The sequence below is a fragment of the Synchiropus splendidus genome, chromosome 6 (assembly GCF_027744825.2).
Source record: "Synchiropus splendidus isolate RoL2022-P1 chromosome 6, RoL_Sspl_1.0, whole genome shotgun sequence".
In the NCBI taxonomy this organism is placed as follows: Eukaryota; Metazoa; Chordata; class Actinopteri; order Syngnathiformes; family Callionymidae; genus Synchiropus; species Synchiropus splendidus.
The window spans coordinates 11,479,314-11,502,934 of record NC_071339.1 but is presented as its reverse complement, the minus strand read 5'-3'; the positions used below and the strand labels follow the sequence as shown (position 1 = coordinate 11,502,934).

The following is a 23,621-nucleotide window of genomic DNA, read 5'->3' as shown; positions in this document are numbered from 1 at the left end:
CACAAACCTCAATATCATATGAATTTATTCATCAAGAGCAACTCCTTCTAAAAAGAAAAAGATATTTAAAATTGCAGTTCCCTCCGATACTGAAGGTGGCAACAATGTTCCTCCAACGCTGGAGCCACTCGTTATTAAACAATAACAAAAAGAAGAAGAATGGCTACTTCCGGGTTCCCGATAGTTGCGGTTGACAGACGATGGCGGAGACTCTGACAGAGAAAGTCGCTGCTTTCTCCCGCAGACCCTCGCGCTTCCTGTCCGTCACGTCAGCGGAGGTGTTTCTCGCAGAGCTGCTCCGTGAGCTGCGCGATGACAGAGCCAGCGACACCATCAAGGTAGCGTTGCGCTGGACGCTTTACACTGTCCTGGATTGTTTACGAGGCCTCTGGTTTGTGCATCGCTCCTCTCTCAGGTCAGGCTGCTCTCGCCGCTCCATGAGCACCCGGCGCTGCTGTGCTGCTCCGCCGCGGTGGGAGAGGAGACCGCCCTGGAGCTCATGTCCGTGTTCGCCCAGTGTCCAGCCAAGTCCCTGCAGTTCCGCTGTCACCTCCTCTTGGCTCTGACCTCGGTCCTGGTCTGCTCCTCCTGCGTGGACAGCCGCTCCCAGGCATCTCAAGACTTCCTGGACCTGCTCCTGAAGCTCGCGCAGGACCTGCACGGTGACGGCTGTCTACGAACCACAGCATGTGACTGCCTGCGGGAGATGGAGGCCTGCTCCCCTGGTCTCCTGGCCCAGAGACTGGAGTCTCTGGCCAGTCTCCGCCTGAAGGAGACCTCCAGACTACACCAGGCGTATGCAGGACTTCACACACTGGTCCTGAGGAACAGTATTTACCAACTGGCCAGGGAAAGTGGGGCCACCGCAGATCATCTCAAGGCCTTACTGGGAGTTGGAAGCTCAGTTTCCTGGGAGGCGGAGCAGAGTCCTCCACCTCTGAACAGGGATGACTCAACTGTGCTGTCCTCGCTGGTTCTCTGTTCCTCAGTTCCCACTCTGCACACTGGCCCGGACTGCAAGGAGCTGCGCTCGATTCTCTCTTCACTCTTGGAGGACTCCTACCTCCTGACCCCCGTGTGTCAAGCAGCTCTGCTACATAGACTGGTGGAGGTGGTTGCCATGGTGCCTGGGGTCCTTCCATCCATCTTCAGAGCCCAACTGCTGCGACTTCTAGGAACAAGTGAGGTGGGTCTCCATTGGGGGAAGCATAGATGTTCATTGATTTGATACACATTTTTATGTATTATATTATACCTCAAATACTGAGCTAAGTGAAACATTTTCAAATCATCTGGGCATCTTGATTTGGAGCTGTGAAGCACAGTGTTAGAGGTATTCACTTTATGTTTGGGTTTGACTGGTGGGCTGCAACAACTAATCTAGTTTGTTAGTCAACTAGATGTGACGTCATGACAGTCTTTGCACAAACTGCAGTGATGAGAAATGGCTGAGGCTTCGTGACCATAGTGACTCCAAGTCATCGAAACTGCCGGACGATTTCACAAGGACGTATTCGTTTCTCGCCAAATTTGGAACAATTCAAATTAAATTCTAAAGTTTTGAAAATGATTAATACAATACAAGTTTCTACAATTTTTTTTAACTATTTATGACACTACAATCTTAGTGGTGCGTTCTTCAAACCTGTCTAGTTGTATGCTGACCAATTGTTGAGCCAGTCGGTGACTAGTCAGCTCTCAAAATGATCATGAGTGGCGGTTGATGACTATCAGTAAGTTGTAAATACAATCCCGTGGAATAGTTTTTTAAGTCATAATGGGCAGATGATGTTTCATGAAACAGTGTCCTGATTTTCAGAGGCCACCAGATGGTACTGTCTGCTGTATAATGTTTGGACTTATCAGAATCAGGTATCAATGATACCTCAACTAGCCGTCACTAGTTTTCAGTGAAGCATTCTGTGCAGTGAAACCAAATGGTCTTCCACATATTTGAGAGTGGAACTGTCTGTTCCTGCTGCAGGTGTGTCTGTTCCACTGCACCCTGCTGATGAAGCGCGTGTTCACCGACAGCCTGTTCAGTGCAGAAGATGAGGCCTTCACGCTGAAGCGGCTGGTGGTGCTCTCTCAGCACCCTCTCATGACCACGCCAGAGAAGCTCTTCTATATGGACTGTATTTTACACTTTCCTGAGAACAGACCAATTGGCAGCGATGACATTGAAGAGTCCCTCCCAGTGCTGCTGACCCCCCGACTGGCCTCCCCGTTACTGCCCTCCATCCTCAGCGACAGTGCCACCATGCTGGCCCGCTTTAACCTTCTGTGCCTGGTCTACCTGGAGGAGGGGGACGAGGGTGAGGGTCTGGTCTTCCTCTACGAGCACCTGTGCTCTTTGCTCAGGGTGGTGGAGAATGGAAGCAGCAGAGAAGTCACTGTCACCTTCTTCAGGGCTGCCTTTCTGTTCCTGCGGCACTTCAGCGATGTGGAACAGTATTCCAGCTGTTTCACAGAGAAGCTGTGCGCACTCTACAACCGTCACGCTCACTTGGCGCCGAACCTCATTAACCTGGCCAATCAGACAGTGGAGCGCCTCCCTGAGTCCACCTGGGGTGTTGGCCTGCTTCAAGCTGTACAGGAAGTCATAACACAGGCCCCGTTCAGCTGCCTCAATAAGCAAGACCTTCGCTGGCATCTCATGGTTCTGGCCAGAGTAGCTAAGGAAGCTGACATCGCTCAGCACAGCACGCTGCACTTCCTGTCCAGCACCTTGTTGTCCCTAGGTGGTGACTGGCGCCTGGGGAACGCACTCCTGGCAGTTTGCCGCCAGCTCTTGATCCATCCCACCCTGGACTCCCTGCTCATACGGCTGGCTGACCTCTTGCAGCATCTGTTCTGCTCCTACGGAGACACAGATATCCAGGATCACGCCCGCCTCTACTACAGCCTCCTCACCACGCTGTCAGGGGAGAAGCTGGCCGGGGTTTTGGCGCAGGGGGTGAGGGACGCAGGCAGTCGGGTCAAGCCGCGCTCTTTGAGCTGCATCATGGCTGAAAGTGAGGGGCTGACCAGCGCGCTGACCATTCACCAGACTGAAGGACCCGTTTTTAGACTGGTGTCCAAACGTGCCTCTGAGCCTCGACAGTCAGAGGAGGCGCTTCCCGGACCAACAGAGAGCCTTACGGGACTGCAGTCATACAGAGCCCAGTTCAGCGACTCCAGCTTCACCTCAGAGGTCTGCCTGCACTACCAACTGGCTCACGTCGATGACGCGGCGTCAACTCGCTTCCAGCAGCTCTTCAGTATCCGCCTGCACTGCAGCCTTACCGACCAGAACTATGAGGAGCTCAGTGACATCAGTGTCCCCTGCCTCTTCAGTGGAAGGCCTCCCCCTGAGGTGACTCTCAGACTGAAACCCAGGCGTCCCTTCCCCACCAAGCTTTGCATCAGTGGCATCTTCACCACAGAAGACGGCCTCTCCTGGCACACTGTGCTGCCAGATGTCCAAGTGACCTTTCAGCAGCTCTTCAGTCCCCTCCCAACCCCTTCTCCTTGGAACAACAGCGCGTCTCTGAGTTTGTTTGAGGAGCTGTGGGAGGAAATCTGTGTGAAAAGTGGGGGAGACAGTGACTGCACTGTCAGTCTGTTTTGTTGCCAGATGGAGCCAGCAGAGCTGAAGACACTTGTAGAGAACAACTTTGCTGCCTATCTTATACGGTGTGAGGACCGAGTAGAGGACAGAGTGCTGGTCTTCCTCCCGCCGCGCTCTCACGTGCTGATGAAGATCCGGCCGGAGGAGGATGCCGTCCACTTCAGCATCGCCACAGACGACTGGCATCTTCTGCCTCATGTCAACTCCCTTCTGACCGCGCTAACATGCTCCCAGGAGGTTAGGTGAGGTCCCATCGTGATGCAGCGTCTCCTGTTTTAATGTTTTAGTCGAGTCAACGGATCCCTGTACGCACTTTAATTCAATGAAATCTCAAACAATTGTTTTGATTCATAATAAATGTATTTTCAGATATGGATTAAACACATTTGATTACATATTTGGTGTGTATTTTTCACTTAGTCAGCAACAGTACTATGAACACAGGCCTTTATTTTATTTGAGGAACCAAAGGTCAAGAGATGTTTCATGCAGCTCCATTAAACTAAAAATTCTTTTTGCCATATACTGTTAAAGTGCTCTATTTATTTATTTGTTTTGCAGTCAGTTAGTTCTTTGCAAGTGTCAATCAGATTACAAATATATCAAATCGACAAATTTCAGTCTTTTTATTTTGAAGAATGTGATGCTCTTTATTTTTATTCGATGGCTTCATTTTCTATTTATCCATAAACTCTGAGGGAGCTGGTACAAAAACGTAAACTACTCGTTTTTCTGTATATACATGTACTTAAATAATTACATTTTTTCCCCCAGTCATTGTCTTAGGTTCCTAGGTCATTGTTTTTTGGTGTGTTATTGTGTCCCAACGCCACTCTCGGTCGGAACGCTCCTCTTTTCCCTCTTTCTACAGACTGTAGATTCTTGGGTTTACAGGGAGGGGGCGCCCGTCACATGAGTGTGAGCCGAACACGCGCCCGTCCAGGTAAAACAGAAGTGTCAGTGGTGCCGCTTCATCCTCATGAAACACCATAACACCCACTAAGAACACTACAACTGTGATATTACATCTTAATTAACCCCAAAATAATATTTTCTTGGCCGTGTCATTTCATCATTTACACACCTTTAGTGCGGGATATTGAAACTTTAATCTATTGACAGTCCTAAATATTATTTATTATTATTATTAGTAGTAGTAATATGTGTTGAGAAACATGTATTCTCACGCAACAACAACAACAAAACAACAAACAAATTATTTTATTAATGTTCATTGTTCAGATACAGTTAGTGATTCTCCAGTGAAGCAGTCAATAACCATAACCAAATTAATCATCAATACTCAGCTCATGATCATTCTTAAACACACAAAAGCAAACAAAATAAACAAGTTCACTTCACTTATGAGGATAATAACTTATTGGTGGTAGTGGCAAACAGAAAAATCCCAATTCCGGCAAGAATACACAGCTCCACCACTCCAAACATTCAGGAAATAAAATCAGTTCGACGTTGCTCCCAGGGTGGAGGCATCAGAGATAGAGTTCGAGAACATGAATGCAGAAGAGTAAATCAATCTGCATGCCCTCAAAGGATGAGACACGTAGGACAAGGCCCGATTGTCTGCTCAAAAAAAAAAAAAAAAGAGAGAGCATCCCTCCCGACTCGCATGGGTCAGGTCAACATGTTTCTAGTTGAGGTGGCTGGAGAGGTGGCGCAGGAACTCTCCCTCAGTGGTTGAATTTTCAGGAAAAACAGCTTGGCAGAAGTTACAAACGTGAGACTGACATGCCAAGTCCGACGTCAGGAACAGGTCAGACCCATTACCGCCCTCCGTCCCAGGCATCTGGAAGAAAGTGAGGTGTAACTTAAGAGGTTTGAATGTGATACGGGACAGAGGGATGTCACTCACTCTGGCTCTGCCAGGGTTGGCTTCCTCTGATGGTGTTGGTGTTGCTGTTTCCTGACAGCGTTGAGGCACATTCATGTAGAGGTGGGGCATGACAAGACAGTCAGCATTTCTGGGGGGCTGAAGGACCCCAGCACGAGCTTTGAGGATCTCATCTCCAGTCTGTGCAAGAACAGTGGCAGCAGCAGGAGGAACTTCACCTTTAAAAGAAGGTTGAGTTGCTAAACTCCACCAGCCAGATGAATGAAGAGTAAAGCGGTGATGAACCTTTCTGCTGCAGAGAGAGTGTGAGCTGCTGCAGCAGCGCAGCCTGTCTCAGACACAAGGACCTCAGCTTCATGAACTGATGGAACAGATCGTGGTAGGCTTCCTCCATCCCACCAGTCCTGCTGTGACAGAAGTTCCAGTGATGAGAGTGGAGTCCAAACCCAACTGTGGACCCGTTCTTCCTTGATAGGAGTGTCCCAGCTCCAGCCAAGTTTCCCCTCATCCTAAAAGTGCTCATCAAAGACCACTGAGAGTCAACATGAAGTTTGAAGTCGGACAGTCAAGTGTGAGGAGCACTGAGAACAAGGCTCGACCTCAACCTCCACACAGAGTTCTCCCTTGCTTTCTTAAGTGGTGAAGTGCAAAGCATGAGGAAGTAACCGCCAAACAGAGGAACAAGAGAATCTCTTGTATCATACAGATCCAAGCTCATTGACATGTTAATGATCGTGAAGCCAAACCTTTATATTTGAGTGTGAGCCAAGCATGCGCTTCGGTTCAGTGTTATGACAGATGACAGTTGACTGACTGAAACATCTTATGCGATAGACAGCGCAAACTGTACCAGTGGAAGCTTTTCAGGATTCATAAAACAATTATGCTATAACTGACACCTCACCAGGCAAACAGGGAGCAGTTCCTCTGCCAGAGACGAACCTTAAGACAAACTCTCAGCTCTGTCCTCTCCTGCCTGCTGAAGTGAAGCCATTACTCAACACTGCTGTCTTCCGAAGCAGGAAGTAAGTACGGAACCTGGACTGGCTCGAAAAGTCAAAGTCAAAACATTCCTGCTGCAGCATCATGGAGGTTCCTGACAAGACTTTAAAGCTTACTGCCGATAGATCAACCACCTGCTTTGGTCTTTACCTCTAACTTCAGTGGCGTGCAGAGGGTATAGTATATAGTATATACATAAAGTATATGGTAGTCTGCCACCAAAATACATTGCATTAACTATGATTTACTCGGACGAGCGCAGAATATTTTAAATATGTGAAAGAAAACTAACGACCTTGGACGGGGACAACCAACCAACTATATATATATATATATATATATATATATATATATATATATATATATATATATATATATATATATATATATATATAATTTATTTTATTTTTTTTCAGGGGGAGGTGGGATTCGATAAAAAAAAAAATCTAGTTAACTAAAGAATTTGCGATTAATTGATCTCAATTAATTGCAGTTTAATGGTATAAGAATATTTGCCACATTTTTCAATTTGAATGAATTTGAATTTCAAGTCCATTCAGAGTAGTGGAAACCCTGGCCATTGTGTAGCGAAAAACCTCCCTGAACTCCTCCATGTTTGTTGTTGTTGTGATCATCCGAGCTGCGACGAGTCTTGTGCATCAGTGTGATCAGTGGACCAGGAATTGTCTGTCTATATATATATATATATATATATATATATATATATATATATATATATATATATATATATATATATATATATACACACTTCATTTGAGGTTTGGTTCTTCACTCTAGCCAGCAGGGCAGTGATGCTACAACCTCAACCAAGCCCTACACAGAGTCAGAATTTTCATTCAAGGACTGTGTGTGAGAGAATGCTCAGTTATCCGGGTCATCACGCATTCAAGGACACTTAAGTGCATGCCTGTAATAAACTGGGATTATCCCCTTGATACACTTCATAGCAGCAAAGTGAACTCCAGTCAGGCTCTCAGTTTATAGAGAACTTCTTCAACACTCCAGAACCTTAAAAATGAAAATAAATCTGTGCGTGTCTGCCATCGTTGCAGAGGATGATGTGGGGTTGCCCGTACAAGTCAGCAGACCTGCGGACCAAAATACTGTGGCACAATGACAAGTACGCCGTTTCACCCAGTCGTGGTCCGTCACTGGGAGCAAGGCCATCTCAGCTGGGTCTGGATCAGACGTGCTGACCCACATTTACAGCCGCTATTTCTACACTCAGTACTTGCACGTGGATGCTGGATTTATTGGTCAGATTCTAATCTGTTTGGAGCTGTAGCTACTTCAATGATGCTTCGGTTCTCTGAGCATGTGTGACGCTCGTGGGTCACCACCTCCAGGCCTTGCCACTGCACCTGAGAATCCGCCCCGCTTGTAAAATCAGAAATAGCTTTTAAACAATTCCACTCAAAGGAAGAACAATAAATGTCAGCATAGTGTCCACAGCAAGAAATTTCCTGTGATGAATTCTCAAAGACAAATTCTTCAATTGGATTAACAACTTTGTAAGTGATACTTTCAATTAGGACAGTCTGCCACATTACGCTGGTATCAGTGAGTCACTTTTCAACAGGTGGCTTGGGTGCGTTGTGTGCTGGTGGACACGAGTTAAAAATAGAGCTGCATTCAGAGCCTCCACGCCTGCCGCTCGTCCACTTGTGCGGTGTGTAGTTCATATCCGCCATGTCCACCACTGACAGCTGAGGTCCGAGTGCACACCTTGTGATCCGAGCGGGATGCCAGCCCCTACTGCTTCAGACATGTTATGCAACCTCGCGAGAGAGATACGAGCAGCCTTCAACTCCCTGACCCCAGGAGGCTGTGTCTTTGTCATGTCAAGCCTTCATGTCTGTATATAGAAATGAAACAGTCACACCAGTCACTCCAACAAACTCTGACTCCAGGTTATTACCATGGCTCTCACTCCAGAGGAAGTGCCGCACTTTGTGCTATATCATCCATACTTTCTGCAGGAGCAGTGAATGTGGTGCGACAATCACTGGGGTTCAAGTAAATCCACTTCAGAATTTTGAGGATTTTCCTTGACTCATGCGGAGATTTGTAATAGAATTCATTTTCAGAGAAGGTTGGACTCACTCCACATGATTTCTCTTTTCATTTTGTGATGAAACAAGATTATATTTAACGCAATTATCCGAATTGTTAATTGTGCATGATTTAATCCAAAGTTTAAACTGCTTGCAGTTGAAAGGAGGAAACAAGAATGAGGATGAAATACTGTTGTCTGTTGGTGATATGCGGAACACAGCCCTGTGCAGTCATTTTTAGAGTGGATGTTAACTTGTAGTGATGCGTAGATGAGGCATCATGAAACAGTGCTGCAGGGTTTATGAAACAGTGTCCTAATTTTCAGAGGCCATTAGATGGCGCCCTTGGTTCAGAAATTATTTGAGGTTAGTTTAGATTAAACTGCCTTTATTCTTCCCGCAGGCATTACACAGCAGACAGTGCCATCTGGTGGCCTCTGAAAATCAGGACACTGTGTCATGAAACCTGATCAATCCATCACTATGAACGTCTATGTGAAGTTGCTGGCGTCTGCCATTCCTGATCCTCCAAAAATATTGACAGCTGCCACTCGTGTCTTGGTGTTTTGTCACCTCCAGTGTTAAGCACTTTGCATTGCCTTTCAACATAAAAGGAAAAATTGATTCTTTAGAATTATTTTTGTCGTTTTTGCAACATAAAAATAGCCCGTTGTGACCATCCTGAAAGATTCAGTGCCACTTGCTTCAGAAGAAAGGATGGAAGTTTAAATCACATATATGATTTGATAATTATGAACATTTGCTTTAGAGTTTTTGCCTTTTGCTATTGTGGGCTCCTTCAAGACACACTGTTCTCTTTAAGGCTGCATGGCTCACTGGATCTGTTCTCATCCGACTTTGAAGTGGGATCTTGAATTTTGAAATGTGAGATGGCTGCTTCAGAAGGAAGGCTGTGGGACTGTCTGCAAGTAAGACATTATTTATTGTTTTAGTTTGCCGTGTCATGTGGGAGTGAACTTGGTTCTAACTTAAGTTCCGTGATCAGGTGAGGCGGTTTGTGTGTATTATGAGGATGTCCCAGTCTTAACCATGGACCACAGGACAACAGGAAATAGCTATTTCAAACTGGGTGATGCACAATGAAAGTGACATTTGGAAGTTGCGAATAAAGCAAAACACACCCTTTAATCAGTTTGTTTTTAGAAGTCATAATGGATTTACTACATAATGCGACTCAGACTTATTATGTTTTAACTGAAATATAACTTTCTTTGATTTATTCTTTGTCATGAATCCCTCTTTCGTGAGAGTACATTTTGTCCACTTCAGGCCACCGTAGATGAAGCTATCAATGCTACCTGTTTGAGCTGATCTGGATCAAATAATGTTTATTTTACACGTGACGATCCACGGGAGCCCATACGTCATAAGTCATAACTTTGCTTTCGCCGCATTTCTTCAATTCTTTCACTCTCTCCGGTGATCTACAGTACGTATCTCAGATGCACGCGATGATGCGTCCAGTCGTGTCGGACTTTTCTGCACTACTGAAAATAACCAGGGTTACGATGGCTTACAAGATTTGTGTGCGGTGGGGACAAAAAATTAATATATCAATCACACATATCCGGGAATGAAACAATGTTGGAAGTGTGTTGCAATAGCAACAACAAACTTTTTAAACACTGATGCTCACCATCTGCTGATCATACATCCTTTTGTTGACATGCTCAGATGATCAGACACAGATGAACTCACATCTTGACAGGTCCATTTAGCTCAGGCCAACACTAACCTTGAATCCAGTGGTCAGTACATTTAATCTCAGCTGAGTGGGGTGTACATCAAGAGGAGGGGTCAGCCTTCTGATTTTCACAATGGTATTTTTTTAAATGAGGAAGCAAAACATTTTATGGCTCTTTATAGGGAAACAAATGTGTGATATGCGTCTAGATAAATCTATAAACAGGAAGTGCATTCGACTCTCACCTCTTGATTTGTGCCAGGAACACGAGGGATGGGTGCACTATTCGATCACAAGTCAGGGCATCACATGATGTTTTTATTGCAGGTGACGGTCACACCTTACCTCTGAAAAAAACCCTGGCGGTCATCGGCTGATGTTAAAGTAGCGCAAATGAAATTTAAGCCACGACGGTGGTGACTATTAGTGATAGATGTTGCTGCTCAGACCACCCGTCTTCATGTTTGCTGGTTTGCACCATGCATGTGCTCTGACCTTGAACCTACCACACACACATGCACAAGCCTTCTTGGACCTCTCCTGTCTTGTGAACACTTGATCCATGCTGAGGCTCTCGGTGATGTGTGTGTGTGTGTGTGTGTGTGAGGAAAGGCTTTGCTGTGAATAACTTCCAGGCACTCAGCCAAGAACTGTCATCTGCCAGTGCAACACTATCCTTCCTGTCAATCTTGTTTTATAATTGTACCATTCTCATGTTCGCCAGCTGAAGGCAGAAGTTTCCAGTACTGAGACAGTAAGATTAATCCTGACCAGATCGATACCGTTTCATCTTGCCCTTCTTCTTCTTTGTCTTTCAGCATTTCCATGATATTAGTCCCCATATTTAGAATAAAATAGTTATGTTTAATTAAAATGCAATGTCAATCTATTTGAATACAGTACATATTCCGATTCATTATTTTTGTGTAAGCAAAGAATGCAGACGCCCACTGTTACGTCACACTGGGCTTGACCCCGCCCACCTCCTTGTTAGACCGAAGGCATGTCTGCTTCCACTTCAGCCTGAACAATGTGCAGGAGAGAACGCCATTTCCATGTTTTTTTTTAGATGTGCGGGGTTTAGCAATATTTTCGCAACGCATTTTCGCAAACATTTTAAATCAAAGAAAGTTTTGTGCACTGTTGTGAGCAAGACACTCCATAAGAGAAGTGATCTCTGATGTGTTTGTCACAGATGCGGAAGTGAGAGAGTCAGAAACAGAACCGAGCCAAGCCTCAAGTTATTTCACCAGTATTAAACTCCAGAGGTGTCTTTATTGATTTTGGAGACCGTCAATGCCGTGTCGTGTAGTCCTCCCTCTCTCTTTGTTAAATGTTTATTTTGAGTCAGGCGACGCCACCGTCCTCCGGTCCACCGAAGCAGGAGCGCCACGTATTTTCTTTTCTAAACAACCAGGCTTGTTTGGACTGAGGAGGAAGTGAGGTTTTGACTGAAAAAGACTTTAGCCTTCAAGTGTGTTGTTTACATGGTGTTTAAGAGTGTAGCGAGACCCTCCTATTTGACAGCAGCCGTCTGCAGAGGTGGACTGAAATCCTGACCAGTCACTGCAGGGTTGGAGTGGCTGAAGAGAACGTGTTTTTTGCACATTTTGCGCAAACGACACATACTAATGGGCCCAAATGGGGTCCAATATCATCTTAAAAAGACATATACTGATGGGCCCAATAGGGTCAAATATCATTTAAAAAAGACACATACTGATGGGCCCAATTAGGTCCCATATCATCTTAAAAAGACACATACTGATGGGCCCAATAGGGTCCAATATCATCTTAAAAGGACACGTACTGATGGGCCCAATTGGGTCCAATATCATCTTAAAAAGACATATACTGATGGGCCAATAGGGTCCAATATCATCTTAAAAAGACACATACTGATGGGCCCAATAGGGTTCAATATCATCTTAAAAAGACACATACTGATGGGCCCAATAGGGTTCAATATCATCTTAAAAAGACATATACTGATGGGCCCAATAGGGTCTAATATTATCTTTAAAAAATTACATTTAGTTCCTCGATAAATATCTCTTAACTGTAATGCACATTGATGGAGTACATTAACAAAATACTGCTCATTGTATGAGTTGTACGACCAAAAAATAGCGAGTAGCCTATGATGGAGTGGTGGGACTTTTGTTGGGTGAAGGATCGCTGACTGAGTGTAGCGCCAGCATCATGGTGTCCAAGTCAGTGTCTGCAGAAAACAACAGCAACTGTTGCACACACATCTGCTCCATCCTCCTTCTGAAAAGCCTAACAATTAAAATTCACTTACCAATCTAATCCTGTGGGGACGGAGCGAGCCGTGGGACGGACGGTTATCACAGGGATGGCATGAGCGATGACGTCCTCCCACTCATTTATCACCACCCTGGCTCGCTCAGGGAGTCCAGATCCGGTTACAGAGGTTTCTATGGGCTTAACAATGGTGCGCTATAAATACCCTCCCAACAGAGGGTTTTCCATCCTTGACAACACACCCACACACACACACACTGGCGTGCTCGCACAAACGCATGACAAGATAAGAAAGCAGCTTGCGAAACTCTTGTGCCGCTAAAGAGCAACAAAGAAGCAAGACAGTTGAGAAAGGTTCGTTTGAAGTAGGTAGCGTCTGTGGACGTGTGTCGGAGCACGAACCGAAATCTGTACCGAAGACAGAGCAGTATAGAAGAGAGTGAGGGCCCCCGGCGGCACTAAACACCTTCACCGTGTTATTTACAGCTCAATCTATCAATAAAACAACAGGTGCAACATCCTCACAAACAAACAAACCTATTAGCTTTCATCTCACTGGAACAAGAGAGAGAGAGAGAGAGAGACGGCAGGAGGGGGAGACGGGAGTTGTAGCTGCTCTCAGGATACAACAAATAAATGTTGACAGTGGTGGTGAATCTACCCAAACAATCGCAAACGTCCAGTGCTCATTCAGGTCAGAGAGAAGCGCTGAGACGTCTGTGTGTTTGTTTTTGTGTGTGTACCTGGTTTAGCTATACGATACTTGTGGGGACCAATTCTTGTCAAGGCTTTGTGGAGACCATTTTTTCCCAACCACACAAAGCCTCAGTTTGAGGATGAAGACTTCAAAATAACTGGGTCATTATAATTGCGTTTCAGTTTGGTTCCGAATCCTGGTTAAGGTTAGCCATGTGTTTTGCATGGCTAAGATAAGGGTGAGGGGCTGGGGAAAGGGTCATGGCAATGAGAGGTCCCCACAAAAATAGCAAACATGTTCGTGCGTGTGTGTGTGTTTGTATGCCTAGTTTATCCTTAGTTGTTGGGACCAATTCTTGTCAAAACACCTCCTTGTGAGGACCTTATGTGTTTGTTGGGGCCATTTGGTCGGACCACACAAATCCAAGCCACAGTTTGAGGATGAAGTCTTCATAATAACTGGGCCATTAAAAACTACCAACACCGCTTGCGTGTAAACGTCTGTCTCTGTGTTTCGTCCAAGATTTCTCTCTTCGTAGCATCGAGGGCATCACGTCGCTGTGACGGGTCTGCAACATTTTAGCAGCCAGAAGGAAATATATGGTGTGTGCAGGGTGTTGAATACCAAATCACAGTGTTGCATGTCAGGGCAAGGGTCACAAGCCGAGGGGCCGCTGCGTTTGTGTCACGTGGTCCGTTTCCCCTTTTGGTATCGTAACTGAGATCGGACATCAGATTTATGGAGGGAGTCGCACCACCCGCTGCTGGTGAAGAGCCAGAAAATGGACACATTTTTGGCATTCAGAATTGGCTGGGTTGCGATCATCATTCTACTACTTCGCTCTTGTTCTCCAGGAACAACAAAAGTATCTCGAGAACATTGTCCTTCCTCAGCTTCAACAGAAGACGCTGTGAGATCCTTGGAATCTTGAGTCTTCTCCTTGCACGCCTTCCAGTTCAGCTACTGGAGTAACAACTATCCCGCGGATTTGTCCAGTGTTTCGATGTCACCTTCCTTTTTTTATCCTAGGAGTAGCTCCGCTCCAAGTCAGAGGCTTCAAACTGAAAGCACTTCACAACCCAGAGTGATATTCATGGCGACCTTGATGCTTGTATCACAAAAAGGCAAATCTTTCAGACGCTGTTCTCATGTTCTTCGTCTATAATGCAGGAACACGATGAGTACCATAATAAAAGCTTTCACCCCCCCACACACACATCTTTTTCCATTCAGTCGGCCAACACCAAACTCCAGACAACCATAACTTGGAGTGAGATCAAGTGTTCAGCAGCTGAATGGAGCCGGTGCTGCGGCCCGAGTGGCACGGTGTCCTGTTCCTCCACTCAGGGATGTTGCCAGCATTCGCACCATTTGTACTAAACACCAAGTCAGTGAGAAGGAGACAAGGGACTACTTTTAGTTGCTTTTCATCACATCATTAATATGTTGATAGCAGTCTGACACTAGGCGCTGCGTTAATGTAAAGATGTTTTGAGTCATGCTCCAGTGACAGGCAATAAAGCCTCACTGCTGTGACAGCCTGACATTTATTCAATGGAAGTGCAGGACTTTCTCAGGTGTCTCAGTCCAGTATGTCCCAGGAGTCCATCTGAGCAGTTTTTGTTACCACCTAGTGATGGGATGGGGGCGTGTCTCAGCCTCACACCCAGGCCCTCTGGCGCACACCCAGTAGTTCTGGGTCTGCGACGTGGCCTTATTCCAGCTGCACATTTTTGAGAAACGTCCCAGGGAAGGCAACCAGCTGACATCCTGATCCAAGGGTCTAAAAGGGGTGGGGGCTCCCCTCGTTCCAGAATAGATGGCAGTTTTCATCTTACAGTCTGGTGTTCTGGTACTAAATTCAGTTAGATCCTGGGTATCACAGACCTGGAGCAGTTACATCACCCGCCTTTTATTTATAGATTTGAACGGCAGATGAGCCAAGGTGTGAAAATCTTACTGCCTATATCATTCATTCCACTTAAATCTTTTTTGTTTTATCATTCAGAACCAAGTGTATGTCACTGCCTCTTGATTTATTTTTGTTAACAAAGAATAAATGATCTTTCTGATCTCATCTGCACAGTATTTCTAACTGAAGCCATGAATCAACTTTGTCAGATTTTCACTTCTGTAGTACGAATGGTTTTCCATGTAGAAAGGCACTCAGAGAGTGCAAACCTGTGCCAATACAGAGTCCTAAGAACTAAAGCTCGGTGGTGAGAGGGCCAAATCCTAACCTCCAGACCACCAGGGAGCATGGAGACCTTGAAAGTGTGTACAGCGTATGGACTGAATGATTTATGGCTCAAAATGAACCGGATCACACCCAAAACTGACTGGTTAGTTCCTTGTCCCATGTCACATATATGTCCTTGAAATTTCATCCAAACCAAACCAAACCAAATATAACTTTTTACGTTATTTTGAAGACAGGAAAGTCAATGCTGTCAAGATCATTGCAAATCCACCAGATGTGTAGTGATGTCACATAGCTGTACCTTTACCTACGCAGCCTATATCCTACATATATATCAGCTTTGCTTGGTATGTAGAGTAGGTCGGTTTGGTATACGCTCCAGCTCTTTCATCACTGTGCAGCAGTTGTAACATCAGACCAGTTCCTGATCCACTGATCACACTGATGCACAAGACACGTCGCAGCTAGGATGATAACAACAACTACAAACATGGAGGAATCCCTGAACAAAAGCAAACAAAAGCAATCTGTTTGCTTTTGTTCAGGGATTCCTCCATGTTTGTTGTTGTTTATTATCCTGCGACACGTTTTTCGCTACACAATGGCCAGGGTTTCCACTACTCTGAATGTACTTGAAATCCTTATAACATTGAAATTCTTATACAAATATTTTCAAGACATGAAAAGAGCTTTAGTGTAAATAAGGTGATATAAAAACTTGAATATAGACACCATCGTGATTTATTGTCCTGTTGTCAAACTGATGCAAAATAAGCAATATTCTGTTGCTTAAATGTATGTATGAGTCCATCATTTGATTCAGTAATATACCAAATTCATTCAAATTGAAAAATTTGGCTTCTTGTGGCAAATATTCTTATACCATGAAACTGCGATTCATTGAGATTCATTCATCACAAATAGATACATTTTTAAATCGACTCGACCCTAGTTTTAATACGTGCAAAACAGGTGCAAACAGCCACACGGCACTATGGCAAAAATGCCGCATGCATTCACTGAAAGTGAATCTCAAAAATACATTTGTGAGACATAGAATCAAGCTGATTAGGACTGAAAAAGAGTGATGTCAAATTATGAGTTTCACGGTCGTCTTCTTTCTTAAAAAATGAGAATCCAGTTTGGAACTGCAAATCGCATCTATGATCTAAACTGCTCTCTGTTGGGATGCTCGGTTGTTATTACTGTTTGTAAGTAGTATTCGTTTGATAGTGCTCCTGTAGAACTCAAAAAAGAACTCGAACACACATCTAAAAAATAAACATTTTTAATTCATCCCACTGTATTTCATGCCATTTTCAAACACATTTGAACAGGTACAGTAACCGTCATAGAAAAGCCACACAAAATATATTACTTTTCTGAATGAAAGTAAACACATTTGATTTCTATAAAATGCATTATCAAATATTCTTCCCTTTTAAAATCTTAATATTACAAAAAAGAAAAGCCACTGTACTACTTCATATTAATTCCACAGTACACTGTAGCTGCTCGTGTTGTCATCACATCCCACTGTGATTTAAGATTTCTCTGTTCTCAAAAGGAAAGTACACAAACACATTACACAACTGCGGGATTGGGAGCATGTAATAGTCCACGGTGAACACAAACTGAATCTGCTGCGAAGCATGTTGGACGGGAACAGGCAGAGACAGGTCTTCAGCTGGTGGACCACACCAAGTAAACGCATGTGACTCGGCAACGTTGAGTCATGTAAATCATTCGGAGGCCGAGCGTATTGTACACGAGGCAACTGTGAAATGTCATCGCACCTATATTAAACTTGAATGACTGAAATGTGGAAATAAATGTGGCAGCCTCGTAAACACATCAACGGGACTGCAAAAACACCTGTTGTCACTTGATGATTATTTTATTTTAGACCGAAGAAAGAATAGGATCCGCTACTTTAATGTCAAACTGCAAAACTTTCTCAGGCACTTAGAGGTGGTGATCGAATTAGATGTTCAGCACTCCACATCGTCTTGTGCTACTCAGTGTGCCACGATGCCATATGCATCAAGGGTCTTTTTTTTTTATTCACTGAGTGCTTTGGTGATTTTAATACTGGTTGACTCTATATTCGGTGTTGAAGTTGGCAGTACTTATGGCAGAGAGTTGAGATTGCTTTAAGGCAGTAAGGTCAGTACGAGCATCAAAAATAACTATATAACAGTCATTTTATTCTGTCAATTTCAGTGCAGAGCTGCGTTATTTTATTTTATGCTTTATGCATTATTTAAAGGGGCCACACACATAAGGATTTCCAAAATCTTAAGTGTTTTTTTCAAATCTGTCAGAGACCTCACAACAAAACATTTTCCGTTGATGGTTATGTGTGTGGTGTCACTGATAGTCCTAGCCAGAAATCACTGGTATAAAACAAGGTGGAACCATCACAACAAGCAAAAACACAACTCACAACATGCACCAGGTGATCCTGTCATTCACTTATGAATCTTATGATCACGTTTGATCGCAGAACTAAAGTGCACCGTCCGGACATATGAAGGGACGGACCGGGTGAGGACGCTGCAGATTGGAGCCAGGTTTACTTTTAATGATGAAAAAGGTGCGTTTTTATTGGCACAATTCAGTAAAGCTCCTTGTTTCTCTGTTGGATCACTTCTTGACTGGTTCAATTCCACGTGACAATTCGGGTCAGGAACGACCCGCTACCCCAACACAAAGATTTTGGTTTGTAAATATTGAACAAATTTAACATTTACGATTGCCCAGAGCGTTTTCAGGGTCGATCATCAGGACGAAAACACACGAGACATGAGGAGTCTCTGACAGGATAATCTCATAAGAGTCAGGATCATCGGGAGTTCACCATTCTTGTTCGGGAAGGAGCAACACTGGGACTGAAAAAGCCTGATCATCGTCATGTATGTGCCCCATTAAACTGTTGCTAAAAGGCCTTTGTGAATTGTTAGTAAAGGTTCAAACTTGTTTTATACTTGAGCAAAAACATTCAGGAAGTTGCACAAGGATCAAGAAGCCAAGCTATTTAGATTGCATGGTTGCATTTTAAATTCATGTCTACGTCCTGCAGTAGAAGTGTAATTTGCTGGACCAACAGTAGTCAGGTCTGTTGTTCCCATCTGGGGTTGAAATCTCACATTATTTGGGCATGTTGCAGCTCTGGTGTTTCCGACCAAAAACATGCATGAAGAGTAGACTTGTGTGCAAAGACAACATGGTGCATCTTTTAGCACCTGGCGCCTATTGTCGGTTGGTCATGACCCCTTTTTGTAGATCTCTGTCTAAGTTGTGTTTTTCTTGCATAGCAGGACAATATTCGCGCAGTTCAACAACAGCATCCATTGTAAATGCACACAAATATATATATTCATATATAAACTAGCAATCGCAGTTTTGTTAATGACACATTTTGTTGTATTAAAATGTAGCTGGTCTTTCGAACTGCTGTATCTCAACACACAGGCAATATAAAGAATTGACTGACAAATCCTCACGTGCTCGTTTCTTCCACCATTTTCACCATAAAAAATCCTCAGAATGGAAGAGTATCCATGAATATTTTCTCCACGATCGGCGGAGGGGGCACCAAGTCCTCCAGTTTCAGGTAAAAGATGCGTTGCAGGCCTTGTGTGCAAAGAGTCCTCAGCTCCGGGAGTTTTCCGAGCAGACGAGAGAGATAGTTGGGCTGAGTCTGATCTGACCTGTTGCCACTCACATGTTCCCTCAAGCTGGTGATGAGATGGCTCTGGAAGTCTTCAACTCTTTTTGGCTCTTTAAGACCGTGGCGATCTAAAATGATAAATAATGATAATAATAAAATAAGAATGACAAGCGGAGGAAGACAATGAGGAGTAAACATCACAAAAGTTTTACCTGTGATGATGACGAGAGCCGACAGGCAGGAGAACATTGAGATGTCTAGGTTCATACGGTGAAGGTTCTGAGAAAAATCCGTGATGGAGTCAAGCCAATCTCCGAAACTGCGAACACACTGGGACCGGTGAAGGACGACGCCGTTACAAAAGATCAGCTTGGTCTTTTCTGGAGGCGACCTGGAAGTTTGACGGTCATGGGGTCAGAGGTCATTCTAAAAGACTTGTAAAGTCACAGTCTCAACCTGTATGCCAGACGTAGGATGAAGAGCTCCACGAATGCAGAGTCAAGCAGAAGCTCCTGGTCCTCAGAGCAGAATTCCGTGAAGCCAGGTATTGTTTCTGCCCAGCGTTTGATGACGTCCAGAGCACCAGTCAGCAGGTCATAGAACTGCTTGATGTCATTAGCATCCTCCTTTTCTTGAAGGTTCTCCTCTGTTTCTTTGTACTAGGGGCAAGAACATCCAAATTGTGGAGCCTGATACCTAGATAAAAGAAATGACCTCACACACCTTGGAGTAGTCCAGTCTTCCAAAGGTTGGATTGGAGTCCAAATGCGCCTTCACGAGAGAAGCAATGATGCCAGCATTGGGGGTCGTGGAAGAAGGCTCTGACATTGCCTTGGGTTTTGACGGCAAACGTCCTCTGCGGCCTTTCAAACTGTCTGTCCGGACAACTACGACAAGGGCAGAAGTAAAGAGCAAGAGAAAGTACGTTAGCAACTCTCACATGGCTGCCACTGAACAACGTGCACTGAAAAACAGCTGCTATATCCATTTCAGATTCTCTCTTTCTGAGGCTGCCACTGTAATTCTCAGGTTACCCACTGTATGTCTGCCACGTCTAGCTTTGCTTGCACAGACTGCCAGCGCTGCTCCTCTTTTGCTCCTATCATTCATTAGCCATCAAAGACCTTACCTTCTTTAACCATCCCCACGGTGAGACATTTCTGGAACCGGCAGAATTGGCAACGATTCCTTCTTCGCTTGTCCACGGGACAGTCCTTGTTGGCGAGGCAAACGTACTTTGCATTTTTCTGGACGGTCCGCTGCGAAGAAAGACAAGCAGTTAGGCACACTCAGACGGCTGATCAGATTATTGTTGAGCTGCACCTTAAAGAAGCCTTTGCAGCCTTCACACGTACGGACTCCGTAATGCTGGCATGAGGCGTTGTCTCCGCACACTGCACAGCGCCCTTCACTTGATCCTGGATTGTAAAGCTTTGGGGACGTCATCGGCCCATCCACTACTCTGGAGGGGTCAAGAGGCACATGCTGCAAGGACATGGTGGGGCAGTGGAGAGACGACGTGGGCTGCGGTGGTGGGAGGAAGAAGGGATCGTCCTGACTAGACAAAGCGTCGGGATGTTGGCCCATTTGAGACTGCTCCTCCGGTGTGGGGCTGAAGGTGAAGAAGGAGAGCTGCTGTGTCATGGGCGTTTTATCAACCCCGGATGACGGAGGAGATGTATGGAGGCCCGGGTTGTAGGGACTGAACGGAGAATCCCACACAGAGGCTGCCTGAGTCTGAAAGCTCGGTGTTGACGGAGAGGAGGCAGAATACACTGGGCTGCCATAGTAGTCAGAGCCACACGAAGACAGCGTCTCATCAAGATTGAGGGCAAAGGAGCCGGGGTAGCACCCGTACAGGTGGACGTCGTCCAGCTTAAACGCTTGATTCTGCATTTGAGAGTTTTCCGCTGCGGCAGTGTGGCCGAACGCAAACGTGGGGGTCGACGGAGACGAGGTGATCTTGCAGGAATACGCATCAAACTCCCCGATGTAGCCATTTCCCACCAGAGTGTTAATGCTGGGTAGAGACGACGCCGACAGCTGGTCCTTCTGACCACCGATGTCCATCGCCAGCTTGGCACTGAGGTCAGGATTCAGGAACTCGGAGCTGAAGGAAGTGTCATGAGGCAGGGAGGCATACTGGGTTTGTACACAAGACATTTCTGGAAGACAAGAGCGAAACAATTCACCACATTGTTTTCTACATCGAAGCAAAATCTTTTACAGATGGAGAGTAAAATCTGACTGAAATGTCAATCCAATATCCAGTAACAAACAGTAACCACAATATGTCGACATACATATTTGAGTCCCTCTACCCCTCAGTAAACCTTCCCTTGCTGCAGGGCCCCTGTGCTGGTAATGAAGTACCAGGGTCTGGGTCAGGAGTGCACAGTCAGTTATTGTGTTAGGGGCCGCTAATACCCTGTAAACCTCCGTCAGAGGAGGGCACCCCTTCTTCACAGGGAGGGTTGCGGATCTTATTTCAGGTTGGGAAAGGTGGCAAATGCTGTTAATGTGTGTGTTTACACGTCGTACATCTATCTTTGCGGGGACCACCTGGCAACATTATCTGAGGAATGACATCTTGGTAAGTGTCCTGGACTTCTTTTATGAGCTATTTAAAGCCATAGGTTCAATGGGCTTTAGCTTAGTACATGAACTAGTAAGAAGAGCACAGCAACATCTCTGCCACGAATAAATATCATAAAACTGCAAGTGTGTGAATGTTCATAATTATTCAGTGTCCAATGTACGTGTATTCTATGATCTATTAATATACCCGCCGGCTGACATGGCAACAGGATATAAGTTACGAACAAATTGGCCACCACATAACCTTATTAAGATTCAATTTCGTTTCATAAATGTCCATGGCATATGTGCTGAATTTCAGTTGAAATGTCATTAATGAAGCACAAAATATAAACCTGAGCTAAATGAATGTAAAAACAACAATATAAAAAGAACAATAAAGATTAACAATATAAAATATTGTCGATCTTTTGCCATTATGGTCAGAGAACTTTTAGTGCCATTGATTTGAATCTGTAATTGTTCGTTATTACTCTTCCAGCTTCACTAAACGCAAAAGAAAAGTAAAATACCACAAATGACTCGGCTTCAATGGAACAATTATTCGCCTTTTTTCCGACGCAATAATAAACGCTGCCACTGACCTGTTCCGGATATTGTGAAGGACCTTCACTGAAGGTGCATAGAATCCACAGGACGCAGACGAATGTCACCTCTGCTGCGCGTACACTCCACCGAGAACACTCAGCCAACTCATTGACACCCTGCCACTCACTGAGTCACGGCGGGGGAGACTCCATCAGCTCGCTTTTATGGCGCGGACCTCGCAGGTGGGCGGGCCTCGGGCCGCTCGCCCATATATGGTAGGAAGGCGGGGGCAGGTTCCGCTTTCCAGCCAATCAGCGTCATGCTGGAAACAGACGCACTTGCGTGTGACGCACGCTCGGGATTCCATTGACGCAACAGCCTCGCGGAGAATTCTAAAAATAACTCGGCGACGACAGCGGCGCTCACGTGGAGCTATTAGTGGACGCAGAGGTTCCAAAAATAGGCTTCTGCAGGTAAACTTCGCGATTTAAACTCAACATATATATATATATTGACATAAGACACATTTCACCGGCGCCGTCAGTATGAATGTAGAATCATAGACGCAGTGGAGAAGGGAATCCCTCAGCTGGCAGCACACTGTGAACTTGCACAAGACCACTGGAGCTTGTTAGTTCCCCTTTTCAGTTTATTTATATAAACTATATATAACTATATAACATATATATAGCAAACTAACAAATATATATATATATATATATATATATATATATATATATATATATATATATATATATATATATATATATATAAAAGTTAGTTTTTTTGGTTTGTTGTTGTTTTTTTTCCATGTATAATATATATTGTTGAACTGGGCCATCGGCAGAGCAAGGAAAACCACGAGCGCAGCGTATCTCAACTATATCCTGTTTGTGTGAGGGAGCCCATGCAATGGAACATTCACAGTAAGCCCCCTTTCGCTGGCATCTAAAGGAAGAATGTTCTTGCGGCCAGACCGCAGCAGTGTCTGCTCTACATCATCATCGAAAGTATCACAGCAGATATTCACATTCATTATAAGATGCAGCGCTGAAGTATTTCCACCTTGCGAGTAAGTCAGTAACGCTTCTGGAGGAAACGTCACTTCATACGCTCATGTCATCATTAGCCCCCTACAGCTGCAACAATTAAAACAACACCTGATACCACTGGGGTCACCACTTCTCCTCAACAGTCTGTGAAAACAAAGTTCACTCAAATGCTCTCAGGGGAACCTCGCATGTGATGCAGTTTATTTTTTTTAAGTGAGGGAGGTCACACCCTGTGTTTACACAGTGAAATACCACAGGCTGACGGATGAATGAACACATTTCTAAAAATGAAAATGTAAACTTGCATATCCAAATGGTGTACTTTTTTATTTTCCCTCTTGAGTTTTAGGGTCTTCCCCTCCCA

General features: G+C 44.8%; 3 protein-coding genes across 5 annotated transcripts; 1 reads left to right on the top strand and 2 right to left on the bottom strand.

Annotated features, from left to right (window-relative positions):
- Nucleotides 1–183: 183 nt before the first annotated feature.
- ap5b1 (adaptor related protein complex 5 subunit beta 1) lies at nt 184–4,202 on the top strand. The gene is made up of 3 exons (XM_053868389.1): nt 184–338; nt 416–1,186; nt 1,985–4,202. Exons 1-3 carry the CDS (start codon nt 201–203, stop codon nt 3,854–3,856), a joined length of 2,781 nt encoding a protein of 926 aa, XP_053724364.1. The 5' UTR covers nt 184–200; the 3' UTR covers nt 3,857–4,202.
- A 650-nt stretch (nt 4,203–4,852) lies between these two features.
- zgc:113184 (uncharacterized protein LOC553745 homolog) lies at nt 4,853–6,469 on the bottom strand. 3 transcript variants are annotated; one of them, XM_053868772.1, is made up of 4 exons: nt 6,367–6,469; nt 5,748–5,869; nt 5,484–5,680; nt 4,853–5,417 (listed from the first exon to the last, which is right to left on the bottom strand). In XM_053868772.1, exons 2-4 carry the CDS (start codon nt 5,854–5,856, stop codon nt 5,262–5,264), a joined length of 462 nt encoding a protein of 153 aa, XP_053724747.1. In that variant the 5' UTR covers nt 5,857–5,869; nt 6,367–6,469; the 3' UTR covers nt 4,853–5,261. The 3 variants fall into 3 exon arrangements, with proteins under 3 accessions (XP_053724747.1, XP_053724748.1, XP_053724746.1); XM_053868773.1 differs by having other exon boundaries at nt 5,748–5,866; nt 6,405–6,453; XM_053868771.1 differs by having other exon boundaries at nt 5,748–6,451.
- Nucleotides 6,470–16,708: 10,239 nt separating this feature from the next.
- Nucleotides 16,709–22,396, bottom strand: nr4a1 (nuclear receptor subfamily 4, group A, member 1). The gene is made up of 7 exons (XM_053869072.1): nt 22,262–22,396; nt 20,403–21,244; nt 20,209–20,338; nt 19,803–19,966; nt 19,536–19,738; nt 19,292–19,470; nt 16,709–19,207 (listed from the first exon to the last, which is right to left on the bottom strand). The coding sequence occupies exons 2-7, from the start codon at nt 21,240–21,242 to the stop codon at nt 18,951–18,953; spliced, it is 1,773 nt and encodes a 590-aa protein (XP_053725047.1). The 5' UTR covers nt 21,243–21,244; nt 22,262–22,396; the 3' UTR covers nt 16,709–18,950.
- Nucleotides 22,397–23,621: the final 1,225 nt, after the last annotated feature.